The 13343-nt window shown below is 37.6% G+C and overlaps 1 protein-coding gene across 1 annotated transcript; it reads left to right on the forward strand.

Annotated features, from left to right (window-relative positions):
* Positions 1–266: 266 nt before the first annotated feature.
* Positions 267–641, forward strand: HRG_10005 (uncharacterized protein; the record flags this gene model as incomplete). Its single annotated transcript, XM_044868476.1, has 1 exon — positions 267–641. One exon carries the CDS (start codon positions 267–269, stop codon positions 639–641), a length of 375 nt encoding a protein of 124 aa, XP_044716473.1.
* Between the last annotated feature and the right edge of the window lie 12702 nt (positions 642–13343).

Raw genomic sequence — 13343 nt, forward strand, 5'->3', positions numbered from 1 at the left:
CTTGCGCTATAACAACAGAGAAGGCCAAGCCGCAAAACTTTAAAAGGACCAAGGACTGTGTCTAAAAGCAACAGTGTCGCTGGCGAGTCGGCGACCGCAGCCAGGCTGTCTCCGCCCGTTGCTTTTTTTAGAGGCGCTGGGGATCTGTGACATCAACCTTTGGACCTCGGAGGTGGGTTTGTTCAGGAAGCTGGTTTGCGCTGCCATCCTACCCCCCACACGGGAACGGGATGAGGAACAAAGCAAGCAAGCGGTTCATATCACCAATGCAGAAGATTGTCTCGGCGGTGGCAGGAGTTCATACGGATCGAATGGAAGTCATCCACGAGTACGCGTTGCCGCCATGGACCAGCCGCATCCCAGTGGTGGGCGAAGACGACCCAGCGAAGGCGGTCAAGGCAGCAAACGATGTCGGTGGAATCATCGTAGCAACGTCTACCGGTAGCTCGCAGAAAGACGGCATGGTGGGAATGGGAGGCGTCGTATGCGGCATGGCTCGCAACCGCCCAGGCGAGATTTTTGGCAGCTATTCCGTCACTCTCGGGCCTGCAGACGAGCAGAATGGCGACCGATACATGGGCACCCGGGTGCCCAAATTACGTCAGCCGCTATACAACCACTGTAAAGCGCTGCAACTTTAGCGCGTTTGCGCTTAATCCTAGTGTGTGCGCCAACCGAAGGATCAGACGATACAAGTGCTGTAACTTAAGACAGTTCTTTACGGACGATATTGCACCCGCGAAACGTTTACTTATATAAAAAAAAGAGCTAACTTTAATATAGGTTATAGTTAATAACTCCTTACCCTTTACTACTTTTATAAATAAAAGCTATTAATATTATACTATAGTTAATAAAGCGCTTATATAAAAGATATAAGTATTAATAAAAAGAATTACTTTAATATAAGTAAAAAGTGCCTTAAGTATAATAAAGGGTATAGAGATTAAGGGTATTATATAGCTAGCTATAAAGGTTAATAGCTATAATAAGCTAATTATAGCTTATATAATCCTTTAACTAAAGTTCCTTATAGTTTTAAAGAAACCTTAGTTATTATATATAAAGTTATACTTAGTTTTATATTAAAAGAAGTAATAGTTTAATCTTATATAATAATAGTTCTATTATAATAATAGTTTTATAACTATAAGTATAAGCGTTTAAGCTTTATACTTCGCTTAAGAAGTTCTTACTTTTATCTTTATAAAGATAGTATAATAAGTAAAGTAAGAGGAAGGTTAGGTAGCTATTAATATAGCGGTTTATATAGTTAGCTTATTAAATATTAATAAAGCTCTTTAAATAAAAAAACTAAAGTTACTTTTTAAGCTATAGTAATATATATTAAAGCGCTTTTATAACCTCTTATTATTATTTAAGTTATAAAAAATAAATAAGCTTAACTTATATAAGCTAATAGTAAACTATAAGGTTATACTTATATTAATAAAAAAGGGTAAGACCTACTTATATTATTTAGCCCGCTATATAGTATATTATATATAAAGTTACTAGTATTAAAGAAGATACTAAGGGACTTCTTAAATAAAGATCTTATTTAAGTAAGTAGTTTTAAGGTAAAGGCGCTTATTTTATTTATATATAAGCTAAGGGGTAGGATATACTTTTATTATAACTATAGAGTACTAAATATAATTATAAAACTAAACCGCTACCTCTTAGCTTTAATCTTAGATATATTTTATACCCTTTTAAAAGTAAAGTAGTTTATAAAGCTTAATATATTATAAGTATTTTATAAGGTATAAGTTATAAAAAGAAATAAGTAAAAGATAGCGTTTTATATATATTATAATTTATTTTAGTAGCTTATAATACTTTTTAGCTTCTTAAAAGCACTTACTACCTTTTAGTATTATTAATTATTATTATTAAGATTATACTAGTAACCTATTTAAAGGTATCTAAAACTTCGACGTTAAATAGGAGGGAAAAACTAAAGTACCTAAAGGAAAACCCTCCCCTCTTTTATAGCTAGTCCGCCCTTATACCGGGTCGCGGTTATAATATATAGGAATCTTACGCCGGCTATCTTAGGTATCGTTATAGTTAGTCGGAATTATATTAGCCCCGCTATAAAGTAACCTTAGAAAGTAACTCCTTTATATACGCGGGGTATATTATTACGGGACACCCTATAGTCGATAATCTAGGTACTTATAATAATATCGGCCTTCCTTAGGGAAGTTACCCCTAACTCCCTAAGGCTTCCTATAGAAGAAGGAACCCGGAAGCTACCGGGCAAACTCTAGGAAATTACCCGGAAATCCTAGAAACAATAACCGAGCGGATTATATAGACGTTTTATAGAGATTTCCCCTAGGGATATATTATATAGGGAATATACTATAATTTCCCGAGTAATAATAGCTCCTTAAGGATTATACCGATATTTCCCTAAGAAGTTACTATAAGAATATAGCGGGGAAATTATAGAGAAATACCTATGCCTACCTAGGGAAAATACTAGGAAATACCACTAATACGCTATACTACCGTCGCACGATTATAAGGTTAAGATATTACTCGGTTAAAACCCTAAGTAAGGTCTTACGCTCGCTATAGTATATATAGAAGATAGAGAACCCGCTAGATCTTAGGCGGGTAGAGAAGAATATAAATAGTTATTACTACTTTTACTTTAACTTATAAGACTAGTAGCTAGTCTATATTTAACGCGCGTAATAACGTACGGTAGCTAGTCTATATAATATATTTAATTATATATAGTAGCTAGTCCGTTTAATTACCTATTAAACCTATACCGGATCTAGGTAGACGGTAAGGTTAACGTACTAGCCCTATACCGAGGGACTAGTATATAATAAATAGTAGTAATTCTAATTCCCTTAAATATCTATTCTCCTAAAGTCTATATTTAGTAGAACGGAAGATAAAAAATAAGGAAAGGAATAAGTTAACCTTAACCTATAAACCCCGATATCTTTTTAGGAAGAAAGCTCTTACTCGCGTACTAACGAATACCGGCTTCCTAATCTCTTTTTATAGAAGAAATACTTAGGGAACTCTAGATAAAGGCAGAACTTCGATATATTAAAGCTTAAGTATTATAGAGCTTCTATTAGCGGTTAGAAAGATACCTATTTCTAGGTTATTTCCTATTAAGTGCCTATAGAAACGGAAGATAGCTAGATCGCCTACCTTAGTAATAGGAATAACGCTTAAAAGAATTAAGAGCGGAACTTCTACGATATAACTTACTAGCTTACCTAGCCGATCGTTAAAACCTATAGGAACGAATTAATAACCTAGAATACGTTCTAGCGACGAGGTAATATTAGCTATAAGTAACGGAGCCGCACGGAAATCGGTATAGTATAGCTTCCCCCGCCCCGCCCTAACTACCTCTATTAAAAGGATAAAGCCTTAGAAGTTCGCTAAGAAGTTCGCTAAACTACGACGAATAAAATAAGGAAGAACCTCTAAATAATACTACCCCTAGCGGCACGTTTATAATAATAACCCCGGCGAACTAGCTAGTAAGTCTAATTATAGAAGAAGCTCTTATAAGACTACTAGTAAAAGCTATAGTAAGAGAAACTAGGGATAATACTACCGTAAACCCTCCTCGAGCACCTATAGCATGTATTAGACTAAAAGATATAAGGAAGTTTAACCCCGCTAGCCCCTTTAATATAACGTTTAACGTCCTTAAAGAAACTAAGAAAACGATTATATATAGAAACGTTAATCGATTTATCGATTCCTTAAAATAGGTAGCTATCCGCGGACCGGAATACGCTAATAAACTAGTAATACTAATCCCTAGCTTACTCCGTAGAACCGCTATTAAATAGTATTCCGGCGATCTTAGCGAGTCCGACTAAGCTATACTTTATACCCTAGACTAGGGATATACCGCCTAGTATACTAAACTATAAAAACGCTTCGCTATCTAGCTAGAAGTAGTTTTAAGATCGTTATAAATAGAACGATTTACTACCTTAGATATTATAAACGGAGCCGACTTCTATAGATAGATATTAAAGCTCCGCTAAAAAGCAAAAGTAGTACTATACTTAAAAGAGCACCTTACTATACTAGTCTATTAATAACTAAACGTATTACTATAAGAATTATTCCGCTAACCTACTAGTCTAGAATTATTCGATACCTAGATTAATAACTATAAGTAACTTATCCTATAGTTAGAAACTAAGCTAACGGTCTGGTTATAGGGGAAGATAAGTAACGTAGTAAAAGGACGCGTATAAGGCGGGTTACGCGAAACTAAGAACGAGACTATAGTAAACTCTACCCTATCTATAGCTAAACTAACTAGCTAGAAACCCCGGGAATAAGGATAATTCTAATAGAAAGGAAATACGACGACTACGTTAAGATAGAATAATCTACGCTAGATAGATAGGGGCCTAGCACTAAACTAGTTAACTAGTCCTTAAACCGGACTATAGCCTTAGGATTCGAAACTAAAGGAGGGCTCTTAAGAAAACCTAATCGTTATTAACCTCGCCCGTTAGCTTTAAGCGGCACTAACTAACGACTAAGGTAGGATCTATCTTTCCTAGGAAATATAATACTAGATCCTATTTACCTAGGATAAAGGGCTAGAAGATAGTAATACTACCGCTAACGTAAGAGAAGAAACTAAAGAAGTAGAAGATAAGATTCTATTTATTCCTAATATAATAGAACTAGAACCTATAGGACCGAGCCGTTCGCTTAGAATACTAAGGAACTAGCTAACTATAAGAGCGGCGCTATAAACCGAAATATTAGATCTATTAAAGCCGTCTTAGTTTACGTACGCCTAGATATCCGTCTTCGGAACTAAAGGCCTAGACTAGCTATTAAACGTATATATAGACTTTAGTATAGCCCGCTCTATAATTAAGGAAGACTAGCTTAACTACTTTAACGATATAACCCTTAATATAACTTAGTAGGTCCTACTATCTAGTATAGGGAAAAGCCGAACTAAGGGTTAGGCGACCTTAATAATAAATATCCTAGGGAAATAAGGAATAGGATTTAAGGTTAGATAGTTTACTATCGGCGCCTAGGTAGTCTAGACCCTATTTATAGGATTATTACTTAGATAAGATTTCTTAGTACTAAACGAAGTCGATATCCTAAATTCTAAGAGAATAATATCTATTAGCTTATACGGTAACTTAATAGTCGTAGCTCGCTTAACTTAACGGGGCTACGCAATCCGTCGTTAGGTTATATACTAAGCTAACGTTAACGTCCTTATATATAGGATAGAACGCCTACTAGCGTAGATTAAGGACGTACTAAGGGATCGTGACCTAGTATTCTTTCTAAGAGACCTATTATTAGCTTATAACTTAATCCGAGGTATAACTCTAGTTACGGCGGTTAATACTACCGCTCGCCGCGTTAGATTTAAAAAAGGATAGCACTTAAGGACGCTAGTAGACCTTAGCGACGAAATATAGTTCTTATAGATTAACCTACCTAAGGAAACCCTAGCTAGGGTAACTCTAACTAAAGAGCCGGCCGTACGTAAAACTACGGAATATAGCGACCTATACTAGGTTACTAACCTATTAGTAGAAACCCTAGAAGAAGGGAGCCCTAAGTCTATTAGAGGGGAACTCCCTTTATAGACGTATAGCTAGACTCCGAACTATAAGATTAGGATTTTATAAGACTATAGCCTCCTAGAAATAACTACTCTAAAGGACGTTAAAATCTATAATTAAAACCCTATATTTATAGAAAAGATCTAACGTATAGTCGCCTCCTTCCTAACCCTATAAAAGGACTAAGGTACTATTAAGGTCTACCTAGACTACTATATATATATTCCGCTAATAGAAAATTAGTACCTATATAAACTAGCGTCTAGGGCTTACCCGCTTAGCTAGAAGAATAAGGCACTAATCGACTAGACCTACGAGGACCTATACTAGAAGGGGCGTATAAAATAGGCTATAGAGGTAACCCCGTTTACTTGCCCTATATTCGTAGTTTAGAGAACCGTATATAGTAACGAAAAGGGCTAAATAGTAGTAGACCTACGCGCTCTTAATAGCGTAGCTATCTTAGACGCCTACCTAATACCGCTCTAGGGAGATATAATCTAGAAGCTCTAAGGGAAACGCTTTATTTCCGCTATAGACGCTCGGTCTTTCTTTTATTAGTTCTTTATCTATAAGGAGTATCGGGAAAGGTTTACGGTAATTAGCTATAGAGGATTAGAACGACTAACGGTAGCCCTAATAGGATATAAGAACTTACCTATATACGTTTAAAGATTTATAGACTAAATCCTCTAGGAATACGCGGAATATTCCTCTAGGTATATCGATAATATTATAATATACTTAGATATAGAAGATAACTACGTTCGTTACCTTTAAGCTATCTTTTAACTCTTCGTAGACTATAACCTAGCCCTAGCTAGATCGAAATTATTCCTAGGCTACCTATCTATAGAACTATTAGGATTTCGAGTTAATAGTATCGGCCTAATAAACACCGAAGAATAAGTATAGGTATTATAGGATATAGAGTTTCTAAATACCCTATAAGTACTAGAAAAGTAGCTCGGCTTAGTTAACTAGCTATAGTACCTAGTAGCTTACTTCTCTTAGAGGGTAAAGGCGCTCTAGGTTTAGAAAATAGCGATACTTAAGGAAGCACGGGATAGTTAAGCGCTGCCTAAAGGACTAGTAAGGAATAGATATACCTCTAAGATAATATACTAACCTTCCTTAGCGGAGGAATAGGCCTTCTAAGATATTACGAATGCTCTTATAGAACTAACGCGGCTATACTATTTTAACCTATAACGGCTATTATTCCTATAAATCGACGCTAGCCGCGAGCTAGGCTTTATAGTAGTAGCCTTCTACCTTATACCGGGGGTAGACTAGAACCTAGGAAGGACCCCGCCCTAGATAAGTATCTAGCTAATCTTTTACCTTAGTAAACGCCTAACCGATAGAGAACCTAGATACTAGCTTATAGAACTTAAAGTCGCCTATCTTTCCTAGGCTTATCGGAAGCTCTAGTTATATATTATCTCTACCTTACTACTAAAAGTCGTTATACTAACTAACTACGCCGCTATAAGCGTAATCCTAAAGTAAATATCGTTATTTACTACTAGTATAAAGATAAATAATCGGCTTATACTTACTTTATAGTACCTTAGCTAGTTTCCCCTAAAGGTCTACTATATTCCTAGAACTATAAATATCCTTACCGATATACTATCTCGACTACTATCCGTAATATCTAGGAAATATAAACCTAGGGAATTAAACCGCGTCTAGGAAGATAAAGTACTAATTAAATATATATATATAGTTATAGAATCCTTTATTTAACCTAACCTATACTAAAAGATCTAGGAAGTATACGCGGAAGAACCTAGGTAGGCTAGTATACTAGAGTAGCTTAGAAGTAATAAGTCCTAGGTCGGTCTCCTATTTATTAAGCGGAATAGGTTACTCTACCTAGTTAAGACCTAAGGTTATTACCGGCTTTATATCCCTACTACCTACGCCGAGGAAATTATCGCTAACGACTATACGCGTAAGTTCTACCTTAGACGGCGAAGGATATAAAAGGAATTATCTTCTACGTTCGCTATTACTAGCCTTAAGAAGCTTATCGACGGCTTTATCGATAAGTACGATGCTTACTATAGGAACTAAACTAACCGGTTAAAGGCCCTTAGTAAGTTAGTTCTAATTACTTCCCTAGCCTTACCTTTCTATATAATCGCTATAGATTTCGTAATAGGGCTCTTAAACGTCCCCGCGGACCGAACTCTATAGATACTACCTATTAAGGTCTACTATAATATACTACTAATAGTAACCGATAAGTTCTTAAAAATAGGGCTCCTTATCCTAAGCTACGATTAGTTTACCGCGGAAGACTAAGCCGAGGTATTATTTACTAAGTTAATACGCTATAACTAAGGGATTCCTACTTAGATTATTTCCGACTAAGACCCTAAGTTCCTTTCGGCGTTCTAAAAGGGACTATAGATAGCGTATAGGTCTAAGTTACTAGTATCTATAGCTTAGTATCCTTAGACTAACGGCTTATCGGAATAACGTAACTAGGTAGTTAAAACTACGCTCTAGTTCTTTACGACTAACTTCCTATCCCGTCGATAAGTCGACGCGTTACTATTACTTTAATTTACCCTTAATAACTCTTACTCCTTAGTAATCGGTACCTCTCTAAGCGAGCTACTAACTAGGATATAGATAAACGATAGTAGGCGATACCTTAGGGAAGGCCCCCTATAAATAGATAGGGAGATACTTTAAGACTAAGCTAGGATCTCGATCGCTCTAGCTTAGGCGGGAATAAAGAAGCGGTACGACGCGAAGTACCGAGCGCTAGAGTTTAAGCCTAGGGACTAGGTATAGCTCTAGCTAGGGAAAGGATATAGCGTAGCTAACGGATAAGTAGCGAAGTTAAAGGAGCGCTATATAGGACTATTCGAAGTCCTTAAACGGATCGGCTATCTAGCCTACCGCCTCGACCTAGCTAGATCCCTAAATATCTATAACGTCGTTTCTATCGTATAGCTATAGCCGGCCGAATAACTAGACGCCCGACCCGGCCCGGAACCTAATACTAACTACTAGGAAGTTAAAAGAATCCTTAACTTTAAAACTTATAAATATAGCTAAGGGACTACTTATATAGAATACCTCGTTAGCTAGAAAGGCTAGCTAAGTAGCTATAATTCCTAGGTAGCCGCTAAGGATATTATCGCCGAAGACCTTATTAAAGAATTTAACGTATAGTAAGGAGCGTTATAAGGTCGTATTACCTATACTTAAAAGCTCCGCGCGCGCGTTATATAACGGTATAAGCCGCCGTAGCTAAGGGAGAAATAATAGTATATAGTATACGCCGTTACCGTTCGTTCTCCTAGAAGTCTAGGGATAGGTTAACTAGCTAATAAGTATTAATAGGCCGCCCGCAGCGAATAGTAATCCGATATTATATTTTAGTACCCGCGTTTATTTTATTTTAGGAACCTAATTTCCTTATCCTTTTACGCTCCCCTTTCTATACTAAACCGCGCTCCTCTTATACCTATATTTAAGGTTCCCGCTATCTAAGGCTATAAGTATTATAGTAAGGACCTAGTATTTCGCTAGTATTTCTCTAACTAAATCTGCCGCCGACCGCTGCGCCTAAGCTTTAAGGGGTTCTAATAAGTAGTCTAATTATACGGGAATAAGGTAAAGCTCCTTTAAAACCTTAAGTTTAATATAGCCGCTTTTACTAAGTAGAAGTAGGATAATTATAGTATATATACTAACTACCGCGACCTCCTTACTAGAGAAGGATATAACCTCGATATAGGCCTAGTAGAAAACGGTATATACTACGCCCGCGGGTAGTTCGCCCCGTCGTTTAATAAGGACGAGCTTCTCCCTCCGTCGTTACGCGACCTAGACAGGGCTATCTTCCCTAATAAAACTAAGACGATAACTAGCGCCCTCGGAACCGCGTAGATCGCTACTATCTTAGCTAACGTTATTAATAAGCTCCTATCCGGATAGGTCGCCTCTATAGACGCTAAGATACTTAAGATTATCGCTACCGTTACTAGCGTAAAGTGCCTTCCCGCTTATCTAAAGATATTTAAGGCCGCCGCTATAGAGGAGCGCGAGGCTATTAGTATACCGGGAACCTATAAGTTTAGGGAGAGCCTTAAGCGTACCCCGGCTAAACCTAGAGGATCTAGCATAGTAGACCTTACCTTCGATAAGCTATTACGAAACTTATTCGCTAGACGCTTACTCGCCGCCGCCGCGGCCCCGCCCTCTACTCCTTTTAAACGGGCTAACCTATTCGCTAAGGAATAGGCCCTAATACTAGTCTAATAGAAGCTTAACCCCTTCTAGGTTCTAAGCTATAAAAAACCTAGACTATTCCCTATTATACCTTTTATAGTATACTACGATAACCTAGCTAATATAGACGGCTATATAGGTATTATTTACTCTAGGTTAAAAGTACTAGTCTATAGAGCCCTAGACGCGGCCGTGATTTAGGTAAATCTATTCGCTACTATCTATAAGGAGGCCGACGCCGACCTCTCGCTCGGCTAGTACGCCGCCCTCGCTAGAGTGCCCGCTAGCTTTATTTATTAGTTCGCTTTCGCTGCCTACCTCCTAGATAACTCGCCTAAGCTCGCCGCGGTATACTAGAGAGTAGCCCGCGTTAGCCCCCTTCGTACGCTAGTAGCGGCCCGCCCTTATACGGCTAACGTAATAGCTTATTTTAACTTATTAAACTAGAAGTTTACCGATATATACCTAGGTAGGTTCTAGAACCTAGGCCCGACTATATAGGCACTAGTAGTAGTAATCTATAACTAGGTTCTAGCCTCTTATAACGGACTAGCTATAATACTTCTAGTAGAACCGGCCCCGAATAATGCTTATAGCGTGCCTATTTATAGAGCCTCCGATATATAGGATACCCTAGACGACGTGCTAGTAGGCCCCGAGGATTTAATAGAGGAGGAAGCTAAGGAGGAGATTACCCGCCCTACCCTTACCCCCGCGGCGTAAGATAGTTAGTTACTAGTTTAGCCTCGTTATATCCTTAGTCTTAGTTATTTTTTCTACCGGCTTAGCTATAGAGCGCCCTTAGTTATAATTAGTTTTCTCTAGCTTAGCCGCTCTACGCCCCTAGCCTTACTTATTTATTACTGTTACGACCACGGTCTAGCGAACCGCGGGGACCAATATATATTACGAGGTCACGTAACGTAGGGAGCAAGGAATATTAGACAGACCGACGGGCTAATTAAGTTTAGAGCGACGGGTTACTCTAGCGCTCTAACGCTCTACGGCTAGGATCGTAGGATCACTCTAGCGCTCTAGCGCTCCTAGACGACGGGATCACCTAGCGCTCTCGGCGATCTAGGGAAGCTCTCGAGATATATAAGGAAGGAACGGAATACTCCTTTAGATAGATAGCTCGATAGCTTTTAATATTATAATTATTACGATCTCTATTATAATCTTATCTCTAATTCCGATCACTTAATTACCTAGTTATAGTCTACGGTCTACGACCTCTAACTTATTACTAACGTAATATACTTATTATTGCTTAGACTACGCCTTATTATATCTACTAATATAAACCCCTCGATAGGTTTATCCCTTAGGAATAATACCGGTGGTTATATATTAAAAGCTCTTATTTAGTGCAATACCGCGTTACTCTAAGTAATATCGTAACTATTAATATACCTATATAGTAAACTAGATTAACTAACTCTAGAGCTACTATATCGCCTTAGGATATAATACGCGAGATTATTACCCTTCGATAAGAGGTATAGTTACTTAGGAACGGAGGAGGCAACGGATAAGTTAGAGACCTTAGAGAAGTAGTTAAACTAAAGCAGCTAGGACTATTCGACGGTACTTATAGCACTCTTTAAGACTTTCTTACCTAACTTAAGGCCTACCACCGGTTTTACCCGACGAAACTTTCGAACCTAGTCGAAAAGGTACTCTACGTAGGAAATTATTTATCTAGAACGGCACTCGCTTAGTTTAGACCTATTATAAGGGACTATCTCGATAACTAACTAGCACAACGAAATAGCGAAACGGACGAAGTCTTTGCTAGTTTCTAAGGATTTAAAGAAGCTATTACTAAGGTATTCGGAACAACCGACGAAGAACGAGAAGCCGAATAGAAACTTCGAGAACTCCGATAAAGGACCTTAGCATTAGACTATGCTACTAAATTCCGTTAAGTTACCTTAAAACTTAAATAGGACGACGAACCCCTTATATCGCGATTCTACGACGGACTTAAGGAAGAAGTTAAGGACGAACTCTATAAGGAAGATCGACCCGACGGCCTCTTAAACTATATCGCTATAGTAGTACGAATCGACGATAGATAGTATACGCGACGCTAAGAAAAGAAATAAGGAAGAGGAAACTAGAACCCTTCCTATAGGAATAACTTTAACCGACGCGCTAACTATAAAAAGAAGCGCGAAACTCCTATTGCTTACGCCTATATAACTAACCTAAGTAGGATAGATCTAGATATAACATAGAAAAGCAAAGGAAAGTGTTTTAACTACGGGAAACTTAGACATTACTCTAAAGAATATAGATAACCTCGTAAGGAGAAGAAAACCTACTAGGCACTAGCCCTAAAAGGTAAGAAACACCTAAACGCTACTAATAGATAGGAACTAAAGTATAAACTCCTTAGTTAGACTATATACTATAACGACGAATATACGGTATACCTAAGCGATAAGAACGGTACCGGATAGTTCCTAAAGCCACTAAAGAAAACCCTTATAATAATATAACGAAGGGATCCTAAAACATAGAAATAAGTTAAATTCGTAGAACCGGAATACCCCTATCTTAAAGGAGTCTCCTAAGACTAGATTAGGAAGAATAGCAAACGATTCTAGGAAGATATACGAAATAAAAATCGATAATAACGACGGGCAGTCTATAAACAACATAATAAAGAAGATACGGACGTAGCCCTTATGCTTACGAAACTCGGACAATAACCTAAGGAGGAACAACGAAGTGTCGACGATATAAGCTCTAAAGAATAAGAAACACCTAGAGAAACGGAAGACAAGAACGAACTCATACTACCACCCTCGCTACTAAGGGAGAATACTACGATTAGAGAACACGCTCTATACTTTAAAGAATTCGAAGAAATACTTAAAATTAGAACCTAATAAACGCCTTAAATTCTCACGGAAAACTAATAAGCTATATTAATTCGATATTAACCGGCACTACGCGGAGGAGACTACGCTATAGCTATCGCCGTAGTCGATACCTTTATAGCTCTATAACGAGAATAGCAACCACGAGGAGAATTTAGAGACGATCTATAAACACTACTTACTTATAAACACTATAAGTATATTTTATAGATATTATACGTTTACCGAGATTATATAACATACTTCTAGATAAAGGCACGATATAACGCCTTCCCGGTTAGGTTCGAGGGATAAGTACTTTCGAAACCCTACTTAAGCATAGAACTAGACTACTAGAAAATCGATTAACGCTACCCGAACGACTAAGTTATATTATTAGAACCCGATTACGGCATACTACTTAAATACCGCGATAATTACGGTTTATTAACGAGATATCTTTTAGAGATATATAAAATCTATAAACACGCTAAAATAGAAGAATAGTATAACGCTACTCGCTCTAAGGCATCCGAACCCTTAATCTTCTAAAGACTTACGCAACGAGTTAAATGCGACGAGGAAGATTATAACGAATATATAT

This window comes from Hirsutella rhossiliensis, assembly GCF_020360975.1.
Source record: "Hirsutella rhossiliensis strain HR02 chromosome Unknown scaffold00014, whole genome shotgun sequence".
Lineage (NCBI taxonomy): Eukaryota > Fungi > Ascomycota > Sordariomycetes > Hypocreales > Ophiocordycipitaceae > Hirsutella > Hirsutella rhossiliensis.